This window comes from Hyla sarda, chromosome 4 (assembly GCF_029499605.1).
Source record: "Hyla sarda isolate aHylSar1 chromosome 4, aHylSar1.hap1, whole genome shotgun sequence".
NCBI classification, from domain to species: Eukaryota; Metazoa; Chordata; class Amphibia; order Anura; family Hylidae; genus Hyla; species Hyla sarda.
This window is the reverse complement of record NC_079192.1, coordinates 342,648,485-342,660,921: the sequence shown is the minus strand read 5'-3', so window position 1 is coordinate 342,660,921 and position 12,437 is coordinate 342,648,485. Positions and strand designations below refer to the sequence as shown.

Genomic DNA, 12,437 nt, shown 5'->3' with positions numbered 1-12,437 from the left:
GCAAGTGACATTAGGAAGGTTTAACCTTGAGTCCATGTTGGATAAGGACTTGGAAAACTTCTTTCAGGTGATCCAGGTGTTCCTGATATGTTCGAGAATAGACGATGACGTCATCTAAATACAACAGAACACTCTGGAAGTTAAGATGCCCTAAGCATCGCTCCATTAAGCATTGGAAAGTATCTGGTGCATTGCATAGTCCAAAGGGCATACTTTTAAACTCGAAGAGACCCATAGGGGTCACAAATGCAGTCTTCTCTCTATTTTCTTCTGCCATTGGCACCTGCCAGTAGCCGCTCATCAGATCCAGTGTGGAAAAGTAGGCGGCAGATCCCAACGCAGTCAAGGATTCTTCGATGCGAGGGAGAGGATAGGCATCCTTATGAGTTATGCTGTTCAACTTCCGGTAATCCACGCAAAAGCGGATAGCTCCATCTTTTTTCTTCACCAGGACCAAAGGTGCAGCCCAAGGACTCTGGCTTTCCTGGATGACATCGGCCTCTTTCATCTCCACGAGCATTTTCTTTATGGTCTGATACATCCCAGGAGCCAGAGGGCGATGTCTCTCTTTAATGGGTGGATTGTCTCCAGTGAGAATCCTATGTTTGATCATGGTGGTCCTGCCAAAGTCTGTTGGGAACTTGCTGAAAGCTTCTTGATATTTCTTAGCCACCTGGATGACTCCTTCCACCTGTTCCTTGGGGGTATCTTCGCCTCCTATCTGTAGTTGGCTCCACCAAGGTTCCGCAGGATTCTGGTCGGGTCCTCGTTGAACCACTTGTGACTTCGAGACCACATCTCTGACGTCTAACTAGTGTAGGGTAGCCACTGGGGTATATTTGGGTAGTTGGACCGCAACTTGAGAGAAATTAATAAGTCTCACTGGAACCTTCCCATTACGTACTGTTACCAGGCTTCTAGCGGCTCGCACCAAGGGAAATCTTCCAATAGAAGGGTTTCCAAGAGTGCTTGGTAATCTTGATTTTTCACCCCGGGTCGGGCACGACACCAAACAACTGTCTCCGTCTGTGGCTGTAGACTGACGGCTCAGATATCTTGAATCCTTATTCGACAGATTTCTCCTTGATGATTCACAAACTTCTGTTCTGCTTGGAGGACTTTGAGGTGGTGTTGGGCAGCTCGCCGGCCTGGGGGTGACAGGTGAGAAAGAGATGCATGCAGTGCACAGACAATATCATCAAAACAGTGCCTCATAATATTCATGCCTAAAATGAAATCAGCTGCCCCCTCATCCCTAACATTGGTGACAATCACACCCTGCCTTCCTAACACATGTTTTCCCACCTGCACCGTGGGCTCCCAGTAACCATGCCTGGGTACTGGTTTCCCGTTCCCTGCAATTACTCTAAACTCCGCTTCCTGAGGGTCACACAGCCTTTCCGGGCACCAGTACTTATAGAAAACCCCCTGCGGAATAGTGGACACCTGAGACCCTGTATCTATCAGAGCTTGTAACCGGATACCTTCAATCATCACCTGTACATAAGGACAAGAAGCTACATACATAGACAGTCCCTTCTTGTCACTGGTTGATTCTGGACCTTCAGCCTCTACTCCTGGGGTGCGGTCCTCAACCCCAGGGGATGCCATTTAAAGCCCAGCATTGGTTCTTCCAGTGTCCATTCTTGCCACAATAGCTGCAGACGGGTCTCTGACTCCCAGGTGGTCTCACAGGAGGGGTACCAGGTGGACCAACAGGGCGAGGGTCAGTCTTCTTAGGTGGTGGTGTTGCAGATCTAGAAGGATTTGGCCGTACCGCCATTTCTTTAAAGGCCTTGGCTAACTGTTCAATGTCCTGTTTAATGTCTTGTAAGTCAGCTGTCCAAGGGCTAGAAGAAGGTGTTGGCGGGGCAGATTGAGAAGTGACAGGCGGCTGGGGCACGGGCCCCGGAGATTCAGTAGCGGGGACACTAGTTTCTTCTGTCTGAGGTCCCAACTTGATTACTTTAACCGCGAGTCTCTTAAAGGCTGGGAAAGCCATGTCGGGATTTTACACGACCAGCATCCTAAGTTGGGCCTTGTTCCATTTGTTTAGTGCCCCTTCTATAAAACGGTCCATCAGTACTCGATTGCCCTGATCGGGCGTGATGCCGTCCAACTTCTGTACCGCCTCTAATGCGCTATGCAAAGCCACTGCATATGCTCGGAGAGTCTCACCTGGCTTCTGGCGCCGTTCAGAGAGTCGGAGGCGTACCTCCGAGGGAAAATGAGATTCAAACACTTGAGAAAGTCCTTCAAAAATCTGTCCCACTGTAGCTTTATCAGCCGCTGGCCAGGTGTGAAGTTCTTCTAAGGAGGGTCCCTGGAGCTGTCCCAGAAGCAGCTGTACCTGTTGATGAGGGGGAAGTGCATAAAATCCAAAGAGGCTGTAGAATTTTACTTTAAAGTCTCTTAATGTAAAAGGGTCACCATTGTAGGTAGGGAGCACAGGATTCCCCAAGAAGACAGGTGCAGCAACAGGGGCTACCAACACATAGGGAGAGACTGAAGGTGGACTTGCTGGGTCCTGCTCCGCCTGTGCTGATGGTCTTGCTGGAATCACAGGCAGAGCACGTCCTTGTGAGGTCGACAGTGTTGGTGAAGACGGCAACACCCTTCTGGCTTGGAGTTGAGACCCCTTTGGTGGGGCCACTGGAGCCTCGCCCCTTGCTGTTTAGATGGGGACTGTGGGGCTGCAGGTCCTGACATCTCTGTATTTGGTATTCTGGCCCTTTAAAAAGATCTTGAATTCCTAGGTCCCAAAGAAATATGCAGTTGTTCTCTAATCTGGAACTTGAGAGCGTAGATTTGAAATTTGAGAGCGGTGACCTGAAACTCAACAGCCTTTAATTGAAATTTGAGTGCATTGATCGGTAGCTAAAGCTACTATATGTAGGACTTCAATTTGGCAATCTGGTGTCTCAGAGTCCGGTACTGTTCCGGCACCTCACAGCTTCCAGCCCGTTGTCGCACTCTGCGCCTTTTCCCGCGCTGAACTGTCTCTCTTTGTTGGTTTCTGGCACCAGACTCCAACAAAATGGCCGCCGCGGCACTGTGGACTTCGGTGGGTGGGGTCTCTGGATCACGTGCGCAGGGATGTCCCACGCTAACTTGTAGCTCCGCTGTACTGTTCGCCTCCCCCTTATTTTACATGCGCACTTCCTCCACACAGCACCGCGTGTGCAACCCCTTACTCCAGAGTATAAGGCACAGTACATAAATAAAGTTATTTTTCTGGGGGGAAGTACACTTTCACTAATGGCGACTGTAGTAGGCACACACCCGTATCCTGTTCGTGACGCCAAATAGGCTTTGTGGTAGCCCTTGGGGGGTGTTGTTAGTGGGGGTATTGTTTCGGTAGATGAGGGGTTAATGTTAACCCTATAGGTCATGACGCCAGGCTGAGGGCTAGTATGCTGAGATGATTTCCGGCCTATCGCCGCCCTTCCCAGTAACGATATGTGCATGTAATAAAATGACTGAAGATCCACAAGGTAGTTGAACTTTAACTTGAAGAACTTTATTTAGATGATTGCGGTCCAATAAACAATAACAGTCTCAGGCAAACAGTCTCTATATATCTCAATGACTGACAATTGTTGCGGACCTTGAAATAAATTAAAGTCTCTGAATTCAGGGTAATTATTGCAGATCCGTCCGGATTTAGGGGATAGATAAGGTCCGGGGATCCTGCAGAGTGCTTAGGGATTGATACACTCGCGATTCTAGATATATCAGCCGTTGCCGCAAGGCTCAGGCCTAACACACTGCGATATACAGCTGCGCAGATCCTACTCATTTGACAGCCCGGGAACAAGAGAGAGAACAATGGCCGCCGGTCTGAACATCCGTCACTCACTGTTACACAGTGTGATGGGATTGACTACGTCACAAGGACCTCCAAAGGTCCTAAAGCAGAAATACCATAGAGTTCACCTAACCACGTTACCCGCAGGTCCTGTTACGCTATAGACAGGTAATTAACTATTTATAGGCATTTATATCATATTTACATGCTTCCCAAGTAAGCTATTAGTGCAATGACTATCTGGATGAGAGGTGACTAGGGGTGAACTAGACAATGGGGACCCCGACGTCCTAGGGACTCTGGCTAAGGGGACCCACGCAGGTACCGGATAGGATATGGTACCGGGAAACACCACAGGTGCTATAATCCGTATTGATCACAGCATCTAAAGGGTTAATGGGAAAACATCAGCGGAATCGCTATTGCCCACCACTATGAGCAGGTCCTCGCCTGCTGACCCATTGTTCGTGAAGTGCGCTGGCTTGTGCTCTTGCTTCATGTACAGGTCATAAATGCATGTCCTGGAGCATTAAAGAGGTGGAAAACTTTATTTATTATTATTTTTTTTTTCATTAATCAACTGGTGCCAGAAAGTTAAATAGATTTGTAAATTACTTCTATTAAAAAATCTTAATCCTTCCAGTACTTATTAGCTGCTGAATTCTTCAGAGGATATTATTTTCTTTTTGGAACACAGAGCTCTCTGCTGACATCATGACCACAGTGCTCTCTGCTGACACCTCTGTCCATTTTAAGAACAGTCCAGAGTAGGAGAAAATCCCCATAGAAAACATATGCTGCTCTGAACAGTCCCTAAAATGGACAGAGATGTCAGCAGACAGCACTGTGGTTATGATGTCAGCAGAGAGCACTGTGTTCCAAAAAGAAAAGAATTTCCTCTGCAGTATTCAGCAGCAAATAAGTACTGGAAGGATTAAAAATTTTTAATAGAAGTAATTTACAAATCTGTTTAACTTTCTGGCACCAGTTGATTTAAAAAAATGTTTTTCCACCTGAGTACCCCTTTAAGTACCACGGCATCAGGACATGGGGTTAACAGTAAGACAATGTAATCTGGAACTAGACAGTCTAATGATGTGACTAATGATTTATCACAGTGGTTCATGCTGTTTCATAAATTTGACACAGCCTCAGACTGTCTAGCATTCTAGATTTGAACATTTTCACAGGGTTATTAATAAATACCGTATTTATCGGCGTATAACATGCATTTTTTAGGCTAAAATTTTTAGCCTAAAGTCTATCTGCGTGTTATACGCCGATAAGCCGCTAAAGTTCAATGATTTAAAGCAGGCGCTTTAAATCAATGAACTGCAGCGGCTTTTGCAGGTGCAGAGACCTGCCGTCGCTGCCCGATTCTCTGCCCCTGCCTGTCCTGGGGTCCAGAGACTGCCGGCGCCGCTGCCCCATTGCCTCCCCCCCATCGCCATTTTTTCTGACTCCACACAAGCCCCCAGGAAAGCCAGGGGGAGAGAGGCCATCGCTGCCCGCTTCTCTCCCCCTGGCTATCGACGCAGCTGCCCCATTGCCTCACCCATCCCCGGTTTTATAATTACCTGTTGCCGGGGTCAGGTCCGCGCTGCTTCTGGCTCCGGTGTGGCATCCCCTGCGTTGTTGCTATGCGCTGCGCAGCGCAATGACGAGTGACATCCCGTTGAAGACGTCACTCGTCATTGCGTCTCGCAGCGCATAGAAGTCCCCAGGAAAGGCAGGGGGAGAGAAGCGGGCAGCGACGGCCTCTCTCCCCCTGCCTTTCCTGGGGACTTCTGTGGGGTCAGAAACAGTGTATCGGGGTATACACATGCACACACATGCACCCTCATTTTACCAAGGATATTTGGGTAAAAAACTTTTTTTACCCAAATATCCTTGGTAAAATGAGGGTGCGTGTTATAGGCTGGTGCATGGCATACCCCGATAAATACGGTAAGTAATAAAAAGGCATTAATTTCATCCATGAATACGCAAGACTAAAGGCACTATTTGTAAAACTAATAATAATAGGGGAAAAAGTTGACAAGGGCACGATAAAGAACCTTAAACTACCTGTGGGAGATGGGACTTAACCCACATCTATCCAATGTACCAGAAAAATAGCAGAAAGTGCAGGAAAATCTAGCAAGGACTAACAGCACAGTGTACAAGTAGGAGTGAGTCCCAGGTAGTTGGCTGTATAAGGATATCAAGAAAATCACTCAGATGTATCAGATCAGCTACATAAGTAGATTCAAAGGCAAGCAGAAAGTGACAAGAGGTGGATGGTAGAACGATAGCAAATTTGTAAGCTTCAGCCATGTATGATTATCAGAAGGTCAATAACAGGACCAGAGACCTAACTTGCTGTGAAGAGAAATATCAAGGAAAAGAAAGTCAGAGATCCAGAAGCATGTGTAGAAGGCACTCAGTAACTTATTCAGGTCCTCGCTGCAGGCTGCAGACACAGAGCAGTGTACAGGCTTCCCGGGCACCAACTGGCAGCAGTAATAACAAAAGTACAGGGAAGTGTAAGGGGAAGAAAATGAGCAGGGTACAGGGTCACGCCCCACTTGTTAAATTTTTTATGCCAATTTTAGCATGCCTTAAAAAACTATACATGCTGTGTTTTGCCATATTTTAAGCCATGTCTCTTCACAGTAAACCTATATCTTCCATTTAAGGGTATGTTCACACTGAGGAATTGAAGAGGAATTTCCACAAGTAATTCTGCTCGCTTTTTGCTCTCCAATTCATTCAGCAGTGAAAATCCCCATAGAGCTGTGCAGAATTTCTGCCCCTCAGTTCACACTGAGGAATTTCCTCAAGCAGAATTCTGACGAGGAAGTCTGTTCCGCTTGAAGAAAGAGCATGTTCTTTCTTTCAGGCAGAATCAGCGTCGTTCTCCCATAGAGATCAATGTTACTTTTATTTTTAAGAAGAAGAGTAAGAAGCATTTCCGCACGGAATTGGCGCGGAATTGGCGCAGAATTCGCACGGAATTGGTGCGGAATTCGCACGGAATTTACGCTGAATTTCCGCATGAAAAAAAACTAAAATTTATGAATAGAAATACTTGATACTCCTCCTCCGCATGAAACCTGCATTTCCGCGTGAATTCTGAGCCAATTCCGCGTGAAATTCCGCGCAAAATCTCTGTGAGTTCTTGTGGAAAAGTAACAAAATTTTAAGGCAGAAAATTTCTGCTTCATTTCCGCCCCAATTCCTCAGTGTGAACATACCCTTAGCCCTGTTCCTTGTTGGGTAAGGCACACGGAGTGTCTTAAATACATAAGAAATGTGGAGGATTTAAAAAGCTGTCTAAAATAAAGGCTTTCTCTGTTGCCCATAGTAACCAATCACAGTACAGCATTTATTTCATGTTCTGCTGTGGGCAACAGAGACAGTTTCACTGTAGTGTGTGATGGACAGATATTCTGTATACAGTTCTGTAATAGGAAATGTATACTAACCTGAAAAAAAAAGTCCACATGTTGCTTTGGGGCATCGTCCTTGAGTACAGGGTAGGTATATTTCCCCATCATGTCATATATGGCTTTAACTATATCCATCATTTCCTGTTTAAAAAATAATAAACAAATAATGTATGCATTAGACAGATAGATAAATAGATAGACAGACAGATATCAAAGGAAAGCAGCGGCACTCACGGAATGCAGGTGAATAGTGTGTGGCTTTATTCACAAAGCATCAAAATAGCGACGTTTCAGCCTTCTCACAAGGCCTTTGTCAAGCTTGACAAAGGCCTTGTGAGAAGGCTGAAACGTCGCTATTTTGATGCTTTGTGAATAAAGCCACACACTATTCACCTGCATTCCGTGAGTGCCGCTGCTTTCCTTTGATATTTACCTGGGACTTGGGATCGAGTCAACCAGCGAGCACCATCCTGCACACCGTAGTGCTGCCCGTTTCTTTTTATTAGACAGACAGATAGATAGATCCACTTAACCTTACTCCCACGGTATCATAATGTCTACTCATTCAGCACTCGCCACTCCTTTCTCCGTCTGTTATTTTACCTTTTTTATATTTGACTGGTATTAGGGATGAGCGAATCCAATCTGATGAATCTGAATTTGTTACGAATTTCAGGAAAAATGTAATTCACAACGAATGTGAATATCGCCGTGATTCAATTGCGCAAATTGCTTCATTAAACTCCATTTAGTGCCGTTCAGGCTCCAGGGCATCTTAAATGGTGGATCCACATGTGAGGACATGGGGCAAGAAATCCTGGCAAGGTGTGGACAAGGGTAGGCCGGATGACCCTGAAACACATGCAGGATGCATGTGATCAGAAGCCAGTAACGCCTGAGATGTCACAGCCCTATATAATCGGCAGACATATTGTGGCCAATTATTTCAGCCTTTCACTGCAGAGAAATAGATAGGGACAGACAGCGCTGTGTGTGCACAGAAAAACTTTTTCCAGCAGCGATTAACCTTTTAGTCAAGTCAGCATTCTGTTGCACAGAGTGAGGGACAGAGAGCAGTGTGTGTTTCACAGAAAAGCATTCTTACCGCAGCAATTTACCTCCCAGTCACTGTCTACAGCTTTTTATTACAGAGAGCAGTGTGTTGCAAAGAAGAACAGCAGCGATTCAGCTCAAGAACAAATCCTGCCTAGAAGCACTGATAGGGAAGGGAGTGAGATTGAGAGAGAAAGTGCAATTTTGGGTGTAGTGCACAGCGACTGTGTGCTGCAGCACTGGTGTGTACAGCTGGTGTTGTGCACAAACACTTTTTGAAGCGTACTGTACATTTTTCTGCCCTTATAAGTGAATACCACATACGTACATCTAAGTGGTGTACTACTTTGTTCCTGTTAAAGTCTCAAGGGCCTAGTTACTGTGAAAGGCCATCCAAAAGTACACACCTGCTGCTGTTCTAGACAAAAACTGTTAAGCATAGTGGAGCGCATTCTACAGCCCTCATAAGTGCATACCAAATGCGTAGATCTAAGTGTTGTACCATTTTGTTCCTGATAAAGTCTTAAGGGCCTAGTTACTGTAAAAGGTCAGCCAAAAGTACACACATGCTGCTGTTTTAGACAAATACTGTTTTAAGCGTAGTGAAGCATATTTTACTCCCCTCATATAAGCACTAAGTATGTCAGGCAGAGAAGTCCAGGACGTGCACAGAGGCCTAAATTCATCAGGTACTGGCAGAGGTCGCAACAGACTAGGGGTGAATGGCAGAAGGAGTCGCAGCGGGAGGCCTGATCTCCTGGTATCAGCTAGCAGTCGTGTCTTGACCAGCAACCCATCTGCCATCATCAATTGGTTAAGACGGTCATCCACTTCCTCACAAGTGACATCTGACACCCCCAGTCCACAGTCGGTGGGTTCCTCAGACACAACCCTCAGTTGGCATGGCCCAGGAGCAGTCCCTGTCCTCCCATTGCCTCTTTCCTATGCTGTTCACTTCCCTACAGAAGTATATTATGCTGTGGGTTTAGCTCCACTATTCAGTGCGGATGATCTAATTGAGGACAGTCAGCACCTACTGCCCTGCCAAGAAGTGTAGAAGACATCCACCGCTTCCTCCGTTAGGAGGGTAAGTAGTTGATGAGGAGAGTGACATGAGAGGTGTTGTTGCCAGGGTTAAGGGTCATGAAGCAGACACCGTTGAGGAACCTGAGGAGGACATCAGTGACGTACAGACACTTGTTGATGCTGATAAAGACGATTGCAATTGGGAGCTGAGTGCAGAATGGGCTTCATCATCATCAGGAGAAGAGGGATACAGGTTGCCCGTGAGGCAGCAGCTGAGCCAGCAATGTGGTAGCATGGATGGCAGTCGACATGGTGGCAGAAGTGGAAATTCTGGAGCCAAACATGCCTGGGGGAGACCACCTGTTTGTGGCAGCCTACCTTCCTGGGAGGTAGTGGAAAAGGGGTTCCTGGAGACAGCGGCAGTAGCAGTCACTTAGTGCTGACTGTTGGTGGGAAAATCAGCTACTCAGTGGTGTGGCAGTTTTTCATCAAGCATCCGGAGGAGGCTAACATAGCCACATGCAAGATGTGTCGGCAGAAGGTGAAGCGTGGCCAGGGTCCTAATGTTGGCACTACAGCCCTGCATCAACATATGCTGCACCACAATAAACCGGCATGGGAGAACCGTGGCTCTGATGTGGTGGTCCAGCCTGCTGCATCACCCAGTGGTACGCCGCTCCCTGTTTCAGCTAGCCAAAGCTCCACCACCTCAGCCGAAGGGATCTGTGTGTCATACCCTCCTTTTGTCTCTCCAGATGCTCCTGCTCCTCCTACTTTGTGTCAGTCATTCTGCCAGCAATCCATCGGCAAAGCCATGTCAAAGTGACAACAGTATGCACCCACTCATCCAACGGCACAGAAGCTGAATGTTCTGTCCAAGTTGCTGGTGCTGCAGTCCCTTCCTTTTCAAGTGGACTCTGCACCTTTCAGAGAACTGATGGCTTGTGCAGAGCCGAGGTGGAGAGTCCCAAGAGGTCATTTTTTTTTGCGAAGAAGGCAGTACCAGCCCTGCACAATTTTGTGGAACAGAAGGTGGGCCAGTCCTTGAGCCTGTCAGTGTGTACCAAAGTGCACAGCAGGACCGACGTAGCTGTAACTATGGTCAGGGACAATACATGTCCTTTATGGCCCACTGGGTGAATGTGGTTCCTGCACAGCCACAATAGCAACTTGGACAGGTCACGCCGCTTCCTCCCACACGCTTTCAGGCCGTTGGTCCTGTGACAGTGTGCGACTCCGCCTCCTTATCCTCAACCTTGTCCTCAGCCTTCACTGCACGGACAAGTCTCAGTGCCCCTTCAGCATACCATGTGTGCATGGCACGGAGTTGTCACGTTGTTCTTCACATGGTTTGCCTTGGTGAATGGAGTTACATAAAGAAATCGGAACATGGCTTACTCCACGAAAACTAGAAATGGGAACCATGGTGACTGACAATTGGAAGAACATCTTGTCTGCGCTGCGACAAGGAAGGCTGAGCCGTGCGCTCTACATGGCACAAGTGTTCAATCTAGTTGTCAAGCGTTTCCTGAAGTGTTCCCCCCATCTGCAAGACTCCCTAACAATGGGAAGGAAACGTTGCATGCACTTCAGCCACTCATCCACCTCAAAGCACACCTTCCTTGAGCTTCAGCATCAGAATGGTACCCCCCAACATAGTCTGATTTGCGAAGTTGCCACACGTTGGAATTCCACCCTCCATATGTTGGACCGACTATACGAAAAGAGAAAACGATCACTGATTACTTGATGATCCAAGCGGATAGGGGGACTTCCCTGTGTAACTTCAATGTCAACCAGTGGCAGCTCATACCTGACACCTGCTGTTTGCTCAGGCCCTTTGGGACGCCACATTATTAGTCAGTCGCCAGGATTACAGGATGAACGACGTCATTCCACTGATTCATTTCCTACAAACAGGTGTTGGAAATGATGGCTGGTCAGGGCACTGGAGATGTGGCGCCTACATCTCACGGCCACATGAGCCCTGTGGAGGCTGAACTGGAGGAGGAGGAGGAGGGTGAGGAGCACAGTGGAGCACAGTTTAGGTTTGGTGAAATGGGTGATTTTTCTAGTCATCTGACAGGAGAGGAGAAGCAGGAGCAGTCAGGGCAGCTAGAGGGTTATGAGGAAGACGAGACAGAGGACCCAGACACACCGTGGCAGTATGCAGTGGAGAAGGAGGCAGGGAGTCCCTCCGAGGCACTTGCACAAATGGCATGATGCCTGCTCCCTTGCTTCTGTAGTGACCGCCAAATTTTCACCACCTTACTTGACCCTCGCTTCCGGCACAAAATGGGGGCCTTTTTTACACCGAGAGGGTGGACAAACTTAACTACTACAGAGACATCCTACATAGTCAGTTGGCCGATGCCTATGGGCGCCATCGTCCATCCTCTCGCAGGTCTTTCTCGGGGCTCACCTCCACTGCCATGGCTGCTGGGGAGGGGGTGGGGTGGCAGGAGCAGTACCAGCTCCATCAGCAGCAGCCTAAGTCTACAGTTGCTGATGAGTAGCTTTCTTCACACGCATAGTGAAGCAACTCGTCAGCAGCAGGTAGACCTGGAGCAGGACCTGAACCAGCAGGTGGTGGCATACCTCGACATGCCCATGCCAACACACCTTGAAGATCAGCTTGACTTCTGGGCAGAAAAACTTGATTTGTGGCCGCAACTAGCAGAATTTGCCCTGGAAAAGCTGTCCTGCCAGGCCAGTAGTGTGCCATCGGAGCGGGAGTTTAGTGCGGCTGGGCCATAGTCACTCCAAGGAGAACTCATCTGTCCACTAAAAATGTGGAGAGACTGACCTTTGTGAAGATGAATCAGGCATGGATCAGCCAGGATTTACACTCAAAAATGCCTAATGCATCAGAGTAGATTGACCACGGTGCCACACCAACACTTCACAAATTTGGATAGTGCAAAACAGATTTAAGGCGCTGCTCCCCAGTTACAGACATTCCTCGGCATCAGGCCTTTCCCCCCCCCCCCTTGTCACCGGGTACTGATATTGCCTCCCATCGCACCACTCTGTCACCAAGTCACTTTCAGGACTCCTGATGATGCTGCTGCTAACTCCAGGCTGCCTGATTCTGCCACCATATGTTTTCCTAATGCTGC

General features: G+C 47.7%; 1 protein-coding gene across 4 annotated transcripts in view; it reads right to left on the bottom strand.

Annotated features, from left to right (window-relative positions):
- The window catches only part of KCNIP1 (potassium voltage-gated channel interacting protein 1), a 348,616-nt gene that overhangs the window by 140,838 nt on the left and 195,341 nt on the right, over window positions 1-12,437 (bottom strand). For all 4 annotated transcript variants that reach the window (XR_008843083.1, XM_056516527.1, XM_056516525.1 and 1 more), the window contains one exon: window positions 7,276-7,380. Coding sequence is in view for 3 of the 4 variants with exons in the window: in XM_056516527.1 (XP_056372502.1) it covers window positions 7,276-7,380 (105 nt within the window). In the remaining variant the exon portion in view is untranslated. The remainder of the gene's footprint in view (window positions 1-7,275; window positions 7,381-12,437) is intronic.